Below are 12,483 nucleotides of genomic sequence, written 5' to 3'. Positions count from 1 at the left end.
AGTGACAAGACAAGATTAAAAATGAGTATATTAGAGGTCCAATACATCCACAGTCCCGCCTCTGCACAAGGATCTTGAAGATGGAGCTCCCAAACTGAAGGAATAGAGGAAGATAGCAAAGCAGGTTCGTGGATATATTGAAGAAGGACATGAAGTGGGTTGAGGTGACACAATATTAGGAAGAGGTTAAGATGAAGGAAGGTGATCTGTTGAAAGAAGAAGAAGAAATGCATTTTTCTTCCATGTATAGCAACATTAGCCCACTGCAACTCTGAGTTGTGTAATTTATTTTGAAAACAGCAGACCGGATGTTGGCAGCTAGTCGACTTCCTGTGGCCGTGTTATCATTTTATCCAGGTAGCTCATTTGCGACTGGATTCTTTGGAACAAAAATCGAAGTTTTGCTGCTAACGCGTGGGCCTGGTACGTTTGTCACAAATTAGTGATGTCTTTTGTTGTTGGGCCGTCAGTAGTTTGGACTTGTTTCCTGCGAGTTCCAAGACATCGACGTTAATGTCAGCTAGTTGTGCTAGCTTTCCATGCGTTTAAGTCCAATATTTCTTTCAGCAGAAAGCACCATGCCGTACTTGGTGTTTATGCAGGGCTTACGACGTGTGAAGGTGTCGGGTGTGGTGTCTTATGGTTGGTTAAATGCCATTCTTCTGGAGCAAACGACGGGGAGATTAGCCAGATGAAAAGCTTTAGCTTGCGACTCCTTGTTGCTAGGCAACGGAAGTCGCCTGTGGCTGGCTGAGCTAAAGCCTGTAATTACATTAGTGTGGCAAAGTTACTCATCACCTTTTGCTTATTTTTAGGCAACCTTCTCGTCTTGTGTGTGAGATATTTGATTCTCAGTAAGTTCTCATCTCTATATTAAGACCAGAGTAAGCATCATGCTGGTCCCCATATTCACTCTGAAGCTGAACCACAAGATTAACCCTCGCATGGTGACTATTGGGCAGTTTGATGGGGTTCATCCATGCCTTACTGCCGCCACGCAGGCTGGAAAGGTGAGGGAAATAAATGTTTGCAAAATCCTCACAGTTATGTGATAAATATCATCCATGCTGTAGGAAAATTACTATCATGTTTTTGTGACCCGATGAGAGTGAAAACAGCCAAGTATTTGCCCTCTTCATGATTTCTTTTTTGATCGTACTTGTCACAGTTACCTGGTTCACGCTAATAGCTAATTTTAATGTTAGACAATTAGAACCTCAGTAAATACAAAATGCAGTTTTCAAATGATGATTTCATTTACCCAAACTTATCTGGCTCTGTGTGGAAAAGAACTGCTGACTCTCTGGAGCATTTGGCAGTTCCCTACTCTCTTGTTGTCTTTCTCATTAAAAGGTTTTCATTCACAACCCCCACACCCGTGGCCAGAGACCTGTGGCTCACCGACTGAGCCAGAGTGCCCAAGACTCTGACATTTCTCTGCTCAACATCAATCAGGCAGTCACCTGTTTGGCTGCAGGAAGACTGGGACCAAATACTACTGGGGACACACTGTTGGTGGGATCCCAGACAAACCTGTTGGCTTATGATGTCCATGACAATGCTGACATATTTTACAGAGAGGTGAGTAAAGTCAGGAAAAATATTGGAACTGGGTCTCCAAAAGTTGATTCTGTTCATCTGGACGCAGCGTTTTGTGGGAGAAACGTTTCGTCACTCATCCAGGCGACTTCTTCAGTCTCAGCTGACTGCAGGTGTCAATCTCATAAACAGGACATTTGCATAATGACTGAAACCAGCCCACTGAAGGAACAATGGGCTGGGAGGTCAGTTCCTTAATCTTAATTATGCAAATTCTCATGACCATTGATCAACAACCACTGATCAAAGCCCACTGATCAATGGCCATGAGTACCATTCACAGAGAGTTGGGGAATGGCTGCAATCACAGCATTGTAAGATGGTGACAGATGTACCCTTAGGCCCCCTCCTCGAATCAGGAGGTTTCAGTCATTATGCAAATGTCCTGTTTATAAGATTGGGGAGACCTGCAGTCAGCTGAGACTGAAGACGTCACCTGGATGAGTGACGAAACGTTTCTCCCACAAAACGCTGCGTCCAGATGAAATGTATCAACTTTTGGAGATTTACTTTCCTGGATGATTGAGAATGCATCAAGACATTGGAACTGGGTGTTGTGACTTGTGTTATTCTATATTTAAATCAGGATTCAAACAATTCTTAATTAGTTCTGTTGATTTCAGCTTTTTTATATGTAATTTGGTTTAAAAAGTGACAGAATTACTGATTAATCCAGCTGATGCCACAACCTGACTGACTCAGCTAATTATACAGTTGTGACAAGTAAAAATCTCTGCTTCATAGTAGAGGTGGGAATCACCAAACATGCCACGATACGATATTATCACAATACTTAACGCACGATACGATATTATTGCAATTTTTTAAAAAAATTTGCGATATTCAGATTCTGTACATGAAGGTAAACTTCATCAATATTAATTTTATCTAATATCAAAGTCTCGCACTCAGTCTTTCTCTCATTTCAGTTTTATTGTTGACAAACTTAAACGGTTTGTATTACAGTCTAGTCCAACTTAACTGAATGCAACCATCTGGTACAATTACAGCTATTCTGAACTATGCAATTTATGAAAACTATGCAGCCCCTTCAGCAACTGAAGAATTTGAAAGTAAATTAAAACAAAATATAATTTTGCATTAAATAAAAAAGTTTTACACTTAATTAAAATAAAACATGTCTTAAATTAAAATAAGTAAACTGTCATGTTTATTGCTGCCAAAAACAAGTTAAACACATTTGGACAGTGAAGGAATGTCAGGATTCTTGCTCAGAAAAAGGATCAACATGCTCTGAAGTCAGAGCACAAAAACCTTTTTGTAACAAAATATCGATTTCTGCTGTCCCTGTATCGATACATTATTAGCAAACAAAATATCACGATACTACACAGCATCGATTTTTTCCCCCACCGCTACTTCATAGTAACAGTCACAAAATGAAAAGTGGCTCGATTATAAATGCTTTGCCCAAAACGATGTGAAGCTGGCTTGTATTTAAACGTGCTTCTTCTCTGTGTGCAGGTGACAGATGGAGCTAATGCCATCGCGTTGGGGAAACTTGGGGACATCCCCTCTCCTCTTGCTATCATTGGAGGGAACTGTGCCTTGCAAGGCTTTGACTATCAGGGCAATGACCACTTTTGGACGGTAAGAAAATCTGGTTTTCTTGGTCTAAAATCATGAATGTTTACATATTTTTCACATATTTATAAAAAAAATTGTGCTCCACTTGATCTTAAACTACATCTTCTTAGGTCACTGGAGATAATGTCAGGTCTCTGGTGCTCTGTGACTTCACTGGAGATGGAAAAAACGAGGTAAGTCTTGACTGCCCAGTAGTCGGGGAGCTTTCCACTTAACACACTACAATTTCAGTAACAGAGCATCTTACAGTTCTGTTATAAATATAGGTATGAAATTAATTCATACAAATATGACTGGAGGGTCTTTAACTTACAATACAAACTGCCCTGAGGTGACTGTTGTTGTCATTTGGTGCCATATAAATAAAGCTGGCTGTTGTTGCTGTTGTACTCACAGCTCCTGGTGGGGTCTGAGGATTTTGACATCAGAGTGTTCAAAGAGGATGAACTTGTGTCAGAGATGACTGAGAATGAGGTAAAATGAGGGTGCAATGCGTAGCTTGGTAACTGCTAGCTTGATCATGTTGTGTTACATGTTTTTAATGTGCTTTGTGCACAAGAAGCAATAATAAAACACTTTGCACTTGTAGCACTAATGTGTTGTACAATTTCTTATCTGTGTGTCTTGCTCCAACAGACAGTAACATCTTTGTGCCATATGCACGGCAGCAGGTTTGGTTATGCTCTGGCTAATGGCACTGTCGGTGTGTATGACCGCGCTGCCCGCTACTGGAGAATCAAGGTACCGTAATCATCTTCATACGTTCTTCATTTCTTTGGCGTCTCTCCTTCTTTTCATTTTGTTTTTGTACTTTTTATGTTTCCTAAAAGTTCAAAACTTTGAGATTATTCTGCAATAAACATTTAATTAATCCAAATGTTCTTGTTTTTTTCAATTCATTTATAACCAGATAATGTCAAACTGTATCTGTTCTGTGAATGTGGTTTAGATGAGATAGATCTTTATTGTCACTGTTACAAGAACAATGGACGGCAGTTTGGCATCTCTCCATTAGCAATATGTAGATTTGTTACATTAAAGTTACTTTAGAATAAAAGATGCACAGATATATACAGTTGGTGGTGCACATTGAGTAAGAGGTAGGAATGTCGGTTGCATTATACTATAATAAGTCTGCTTTATAAATACAGGTAGGAATGTTATTTATAACTACAGTGAAAATGTAAATAAATGTTAGCAGCACAGTTGACCTTGAGTCAGGGTGGAGGTGGGGCATGTTTGACAGCGTGCGGGTAAAACCCTTTATTGAGTCTGTTTGTCTTTGACCTGATCGACCTGTAGCCTTTACTGGGGGGTCCAGAGTGCCATGATGATACTGACTCTCCGCTCAAGTCTGCCAGTATAAATGTCTCTGACGGGGATTAGTGTAGTAGTAACAAATACTACTTGTAACATGACTAATAGTCATTTGTAGGACGTCCATGAACGATGGAACCCTCTCAGTGTTACCTTTCACAGCATGAAGATTTAGGGACAGTAGTGCATTGCTCACCTGCAGTTTGAACCTGATGAGTAAAGACAGTTTTGGCTGGGATTAAATGTAAATAATTCAGTTCTCTACTGTGTAATGTGCTCTTTTCTCCTCACTTAGTCCAAGAATCATGCAATGAGCATCTTTGCATTTGACTTGAATGCCGATGGGGTTGTGGAGCTCATCACTGGTTGGTCCAATGGAAAGGTGAGTACACAACTGTTATCCACAAACTACTTCTTACTGTTTTAACATGGGATTTTTTCAAAATGATTTTGTGGGACAACAACTGGCAAGGATTCGGTGTGCTTTTTATGTCAGATTGACGCTCGCAGCGACCGCACTGGTGAGGTCATTTTCAAAGACAACTTCTCTTCTTCTGTGGCTGGAGTAGTGGAGGGAGACTACAGGCTGGATGGACAGAAACAACTCATCTGCACCTCTACAGAAGGAGAAGGTAAGTCTGTGTGTGAGAACTGGTTGAAAATGGACATTTGTACATTTCCTTGTGTGTTTTCTGTGAACACGGACAAGCCAGGTATAATTTCAAAGACTGACACTGTGAGCTCATAAGAGGATGTTGCTATACTTGTCAATGTGTTTGTAGTTCGTGGTTATCTGCCAGCCAGTAAAGACCTAAAAGGGAATCTCATGGACACGAGTGCCGAGCAGGACCTTGTTCGAGAGCTCAGCCAGCGCAGACAGAATCTGCTGCTGGAGCTTCGCAACTACGAGGAGAATGCCAAGGTGATTTATTCAGTCACAATAAACTGACGGGGATTTAAGAGGCACGCATCTGGTGATGTTTGTGGGTTCTACATTTCAGCAGGCACACAGTGGCTTTACATTTATGGTACCAATAATTTAAAAAGCTCTTCTTAAACGTTAACGAAAGATCTTTATAAAAACCCTAGAACTGGAGCACACTGCTTTGCAGACAGGCGCCACTACAGTTTAACATGCACCTTTGAGGCAGCTGTTTGTAATTGTGTTAAAGAGTTTTTGTTATTGATTTATCCATGTTAATAAAAAGTCTGATCTGTGGATCTGATCGAATGTAGTCACAACTGTGTGTTCTGAAAGAATTTCTGGGCTCAGCCTGTGTGAGGAGTCATAAACTCTGCTCTTATTTCAGGGTGTGTCAGAGACACACAGTGGGATGGGAGTCATACCAGCCAACACTCAGCTCCAGACAGCACTGTCAGTGAAAGCTGCTACAGAGACCCAGAAGGCTCATGTGGAGCTCAGCATTTCAACACCAAATGGTAGAGTTGGTTAGCGCGTCTCACCGTTTATTGAGTGTTTGCGTATAAGTTGCTGAGTCTCTCCTTGATCTTTTACAGAGACTGTTATCCGTGCAGTGCTCATCTTTGCAGAAGGCATATTTGAGGGTGAGAGTCACGTTGTCCACCCCAGTGCTCAAAGCCTGTCTGGTTGTGTCAGAGTCCCCATTGTGCCCCCAAAGGATATACCAGTGGATCTGCACATCAAAGCCTTTGTTGGAGGGAGAACTAGGTAAGCTCTGCGAGTAATGAGTCTTTTTCTAATGCAGTTAACAACGCCGCTCTCATTCTCACGTCATCCTGTTCTTTTCGTCCTCGTTAGCACTCAGTTCCACGTGTTTGAAATCACTCGTCAGCTGCCTCGTTTCTCCATGTACGACCTCGCTGTCGACTCGTCGGCTGCACAGCCCACAGGGAGGGTCGCCTTCAGCATCAACGATCGACAGCAGAGGGTAGGCTGTCGCACGATCATCTGCATTTATAAAATCTAATTCTGCTCCGTATGTTAATACATGTTTAATGTTGCACTTTTTTTATCCTGTTTTGAGCCAGCTGCAGTGAAATGTCCTTCCTTGTAATAAGTTAATATACTGTGTTGTGTTGTTTGTTACGTTGTGATGTGTCATATCGTGTCGTGTTGTGTTATATGTAGTGCCGACGTAGGACAGTTTTTCCAATTTCATTGTACTACTGTACTATGTATGACTGTGCAATGACAATAAAGAGTTATCTTATCTTATCTTATCTTATCTTGTACACTTGCTGTATATTGAATGATTATAAATGTGTCTCCTGTTTAATCCTCGGCTCTGTGTCATTGTGTTCTTGTGTAGGTGGTGATGTGGCTGAATCAGAATTTCCTGCTTCCAGAGGGAGAGGAGAGTCCCGATGTTACCTTCAGTTCACTAAGAGGTGGGGGGCTGTTGTCCTTCAGCATGGCCAGCAGTGGACAGGTACACATCAACACTGCTGTGTGAAAAATATACAATACAATAAAATATCCACAGCACTCATTTGTTTCTTATATGAACTTAGAGACTTGCTCTGTCATTAGTTTATATGTATTTTAAGAACAATAATAATTTGTAATGTGTCCAATCAGATCACCATAAGAACTGATGATATTGACCTAGCAGGAGATCTGATCCAATCATTAGCCTCCTTCCTGGCAATTGAGGACCTGTCAGCAGAAGCGGACTTCCCCACATATTTTGAGGAGCTACACACTACGCTCACTGAGGTTTGGCTCAGGTTTCATCTGCTCTCTGTCAAACGTTCAGGACAGCCTGGGTCAGTAGCAATAAAAGTCCAAATTCTTGAGATTAGAAGGTGTGGACCAAAACTTTAGTCCCTGTAGTCTATCTCCTAAACTACAGGCCAAAAATAGGTCAGCTGAATTTAAGGTGACCTGTACGTTTAAATGTGTTTCCTAGGTGGACGAGTTCCATTCTGTCCACCAGAAACTAACTGCAGCTATGGCTGACCACTCCAACTACATTAGAAACATGCTGGTGCAAGCAGAGGACGCGCGCCTAATGGGTGACATGTGAGTTATCTCAGTATTTTACTTCGTAATACTTGCAGCCATATTGCTACATTATTGTTGAATTATCTGGACTTGTATGTGCAGCACAGTGGCGCGGTGGTTAGCACTGTTGCTGCACAGCAAGAAGGTCCTGAGTTCAATTCCACCGTCTCCACCACCTGTGTAGAGTTCGCATGTTCTCCTCGTGTTTGCGTGGGTTCTCTCCGGGTACTCCGGCTTACTTAATTGAATGTGAGTGTGAATTGTTGTCTGTCTCTGTATGTTAGCCTGATGACAGCTGGGATAGGCTCCAGCAACCCTTAAAAGGATAAGCGGAAGCGAATGGATGTATGTGCCCCGAAAGGCGTGTGTTTCATTCACTGCAGCCATGGTAGAAATAAAATCCTGGGTTCTCTCTCTTTGTTGTGAGCAGTTTGATTTATTTATTCGTGTTTTTATTCCCCTACAGGTAAACATATCTAATAGTTTTGGTGATCTAGCTTCAGGAATTTACTAATGATACGAGTCCTTTATTAAGGTGATAGTTATTATTCTCTCACTGATGCGTTCAAAAAGCGCGGCAAACAGAAATCCATAAATGGATCAGAGGACTGACGGCACTGACCGAGACGATGGCGGTAGTCAAGCGCTGCACCGAGGCAGCGTTACATTTCCAGGGACGTGCACGTCAGATAACGGCATAGGTTATGGCGTAGGGTTGCACAGGGGTTTGCAGTCTTGACATACCTACAGCATAGATTTAACGCAGAAGAATAAAACCTGTTACAGTATCATTTCATTCATGTCAGTTCTTCTATCATGAAACTGCAAAAACTTCCTTCTTTTCCTCACATCTTTGTTCGTTTCCACCGTAGGACAACTATGAAGAAGCGCTACAGAGAGCTGTATGATCTAAACCGGGATCTAATCAATGAGTACAAGATCCGCTCAAACAACCACAATGCTCTTCTGGCTTGTCTCAAGTCTGTCAACCAAGCCATACAGCGAGCCGGCAGGCTTCGAGGTAAGTCTGACAAGCACTACTTCTTAACATAGCAGCACTGTTTGTTAACTACCTCCAATTGAACCAGGGGAGAAGATGATATATTAAGCGTATCTGCCTCTGTGTATGCTTCTCTGCAGTGGGTAAGCCCAAGAACCAAGTGATCTCTGCCTGTCGAGACGCCATCAAAAGCAATAACGTCAACGCGCTTTTCAGGATCATGAGGGCTGGCACCGCATCCTCCTGAGAGTGGAAGGATGAGGGACGCGGGAGCGGACTAGAGAAGTTTACAGTCAGCACGTGTAATAACTGTAATGAGGCCAGCGAGTACGTTTGGAGCAAGAACAGCAGGAGATAGGCAGAGACACTGAAGCGGCATTAATCCACGACTCAGTTTTAAGCAACATTTGGCACCAGCTTCTTGAAATTGGAATTCAGCCAACACAAATATAATGGTGACCTCAGACTTTGTGCAAAATTGTCGGGCTGATTGGAAGGGCTTCAGCTAGTGCGCTGGAGTTTACCTAAATCACTAACCTGCGTGAGCAGCCATTTACTCACTTTAGTCAGAAGTTAAGACAAACAGAAGGACTCGAGTATGACGCCAATTTCATGCATTTGTGGTGACCTGTCCCAGACAGTCTGAGAAAACGAGTGTGCCGGTTTCATTCAGCTGACCGTAAAGTCACCGGTGGCATGGACCTTCACGCTCGGCCTCGGCTCTCAGCTGCTGCGTGTTCGTGTGGCATTTGTAGCCAAAGAAAACTGTCTAACTTGTTTACTTTTTGTAGACTGTATTCAGAAAGTGCACATGTAACTTTGTGTTTGTGGAAAAATTGTTATTAAATTACATTTTAAACATTTATAACTTTTGGCTGATTTTTTTTACAGTACCTATAAAGGGAGGGTTTATTTCTAGATGGATTTGAGACGTTTATATCAAATCAAAAGAGAGCAGGTAAACATTTTAAATACTGATGTGTTTAGACAAATGCTCCAACATTATTTAGTCTGCTTTACAGGCAAGTTTCCAAAAACATGAATAAATAAACATGGTGTGGTAAGCCCCGCCCTCTGTTCAAAGATGGTCGCTCACAGTGGACGTAGGCTGTATCCCAACTCAGGGGCTGTGTCCCAATTAAGAGTCCGCACGCTTGAAGTACGCATTTTAAGTGCGGTTACGTCACCGCCACGCGACGATGGCTGTCCCAATTTTTATTTTTTTTTTATATGAACTTTATTTAGAGCAATAACAATGACAATCTCAAAGAGACAAGCCACATATTAAATCAATCAGAACAGAATCACATCTCCTATACACCACAATGAAATCGACAGTAACTGAGAGTAAACATACATACACACACACACATATATATACATATATATGCATATACATATGCATACATACACATCCATATTCACACATCTACATAATAATAATATAAAAAGATGAATAACCAATACAAACATAAATAAGAATTAAAAAAAAAGAAAAACAAGGAACAGAAATAAAGAAGACAAGGGGGATCATAAAATCTCTAAAAGTGAGGTTCCATAAACAAGACTCATAACTTAAATAAGGGGCTAAGAAAAATCAAACTCTTCTAAAAATCTATGCAATTTGATTGCTTGGAACTTATTTATTAGCTTAAGAGATTTACGGAACAGGGAGAGGTCGTTTTTAGGAGCAGGCCATGAAGGGGGGGATTTAGCATATCGGCATTTATGTATGTAATACTTTGTTATAATAATGAGATTGTTAATTAAAAACTCACTATTTTTGTCCTTAAGGATTACTCCAATTTGAATATTTTGAAAAGACCAAAAATCAATATTTCCATACTGGGACAATATTAGGACATGGAGAGATTTCCATAAATTCTGGATTGTCACACATCCATAGAACATGTGCTCTGTTGTTTCCGAAGTTATTTTACAAATATAACAGTTGTCTAACACAAATTTAAATCTTTCTCTCATAAATTCATTGGAGGGGTAAATATTTTTTGTAGTTCTAAAATGGACTTCTTTAAATTTGGGGGGAATTGGAAATGTTAAATATTTGGTTCTGATCAACGAGATCTCAGATTTGTCATAATCTTTAAAGACGGGTGAATGTTTTGTCCTACCTGGATATAAGGTGTTAACCAAATACCTCCTCAAAAACTGATTATTGCATTTTCCATTAACCAAGTCAAGACCATCTAGTTTAACTTTATGCAAATTTGGAGTCTGTATATTTGAAAAATTGTTCTTTATCGTATTTACAAGGACTGTTGGGATATTCTGTGAAACCTTTTTATAGAGCTCGAACGAGCAACTCATGTCATATTTCTCATTAAGCCTGTTTAATTCAAGTATATCTCCATTTTCATCCATTATATGTGTCACAGACCAAATTTGTTTTGTCATCCATTCTTCCACAAACATAGATTTCCCCCGATTCAATATCACCCTATTGTTCCACAATGGAACATTGTGGGGACTAAAGTTATGTTTAAACATTAATTTCCAATTTAACAAAACTTGTTGATGAAATTTGGAAAGTTTTATGGGTAGTTTAGAAATTTCAAAATCACACACTAAAAGGAATTGGATCCCCCCAACTTTGTTGAAAATAAGAGATGGTATCAAGAACCAGATCTCATTATCATTTTTCAAGAAAGATCGTAGCCAATTAATCTTTAAAATGCCATTCATTATTTCAAAATCGATTGCTTTTAAACCCCCCTCTTCATAATCTTTTATCAAGTCCCTGTTACTGATATAATGATGTTTATTTTTCCATATGAAATTAAAATTCACCTTATTGATGTCTTTTATAATTCTTGGTGGGATGGCTAGGGAATAAGCTGGATAGATTAATCTGGACAAAGATTCAACCTTGGTCAACATTATCCTGCCGAATAACGTTAAATCTCTCTGTAGCCAATGGTTCAGAGTTTTTTTGCATTTGTCAATTGTATTCTGAATATTCTTTTCTTCACTATCAGCCATGCATTTAGTTATCCAGATTCCAAGATATTTGATTTCATTTTTGACAGGTATATCATACAAAGAAGAGTGAGAACAATTGTGGATACTCATGAGTTCACATTTGTCCAGGTTCAGGCGTAGTCCAGAAGCATCAGAGAAGATCTTTATTGTATCTAAGGCCAATGGAATTTGTTCTTTATTTTTTAGAAAGACTGTTGTATCATCGGCAAGCTGACTTATTATTAATTTGTGATTATTTATGTCTAATCCTTTTATGTTTGAGTTTATGACAGTAATAGCAAGTAATTCAGTGGCTACAATGAATAAAAGAGGTGAGATGCTGCAGCCCTGCCTGATACCTCTCTCCACCCTGAACCTGGGACTTGTGCCTTCTGAAAGAGAAACACAACTATTAATATCAGTGTATAACATAGTGATCATATCCAGAAATGTGTCCCAATTTGAAGTGTACTCCAAATGCGCCGTCGATTTCCCCAAATATCAAGTGTGGTCCGGTGCATGCTTCGTGGTCCCATATATCCCACAATTCATAGCGCGGCGGTGGGTGTGGATAATTTTGCCGCAAAATACGACAGAAGGGAGCGGCCGAAGAGTTTTTTTTTTTTATTATTATTCAAAACTTTATTGAAATTACAAAGCGAACAGTCAGTCATTCCAGTTCAGTTTGTACAGTAGACATACAAGGCAAATAAGAGTAACAATATACAGTACAATGAAATAAGAAGGATAAATAAATAAAGGATAGAAAAGAAAAAAGAAAAAAAAAGGGGGGGGGGGGGGAATGTGACAGACTTCACAACAACTTTGTACTTGAAAGTTGTGACAGCTCATTCGTTAAACATTTCTGAATGAATTTCAATCAATGATAAACCTTTTTTATTGGAAGTTAATTTAAGAGAGTTTAAGTAATATTCAATTTCAATCAAAAACACATTAAATGATGGGGTTGAGTTTTGAAATTTACATTTATGTT

The 12,483-nt window shown here is 40.0% G+C and overlaps 1 protein-coding gene across 2 annotated transcripts; it reads left to right on the top strand.

Annotated features, from left to right (window-relative positions):
- The first annotated feature begins 307 nt into the window (after positions 1 to 307).
- Positions 308 to 9,363, top strand: bbs2 (Bardet-Biedl syndrome 2). Of its 2 annotated transcripts, none has more exons than XM_080871483.1 (18): positions 308 to 423; positions 879 to 1,010; positions 1,354 to 1,581; positions 3,085 to 3,210; positions 3,318 to 3,380; positions 3,604 to 3,681; positions 3,844 to 3,948; positions 4,820 to 4,906; positions 5,021 to 5,156; positions 5,307 to 5,446; positions 5,835 to 5,964; positions 6,043 to 6,214; positions 6,305 to 6,434; positions 6,816 to 6,935; positions 7,085 to 7,222; positions 7,416 to 7,528; positions 8,383 to 8,531; positions 8,651 to 9,363. In XM_080871483.1, the coding sequence occupies exons 2-18, from the start codon at positions 894 to 896 to the stop codon at positions 8,755 to 8,757; spliced, it is 2,139 nt and encodes a 712-aa protein (XP_080727609.1). In that variant the 5' UTR covers positions 308 to 423; positions 879 to 893; the 3' UTR covers positions 8,758 to 9,363. The 2 variants fall into 2 exon arrangements, with proteins under 2 accessions (XP_080727609.1, XP_080727610.1); XM_080871484.1 differs by having other exon boundaries at positions 317 to 423; positions 816 to 1,010.
- The last annotated feature ends 3,120 nt before the right edge of the window (positions 9,364 to 12,483 follow it).

Source organism: Rhamphochromis sp. 'chilingali' (assembly GCF_963969265.1).
Source record: "Rhamphochromis sp. 'chilingali' genome assembly, chromosome: 2".
NCBI classification, from domain to species: Eukaryota; Metazoa; Chordata; class Actinopteri; order Cichliformes; family Cichlidae; genus Rhamphochromis; species Rhamphochromis sp. 'chilingali'.
The sequence above is the reverse complement of the archived record's forward strand: the minus strand, read 5'-3'. Positions and strand labels throughout refer to the sequence as shown.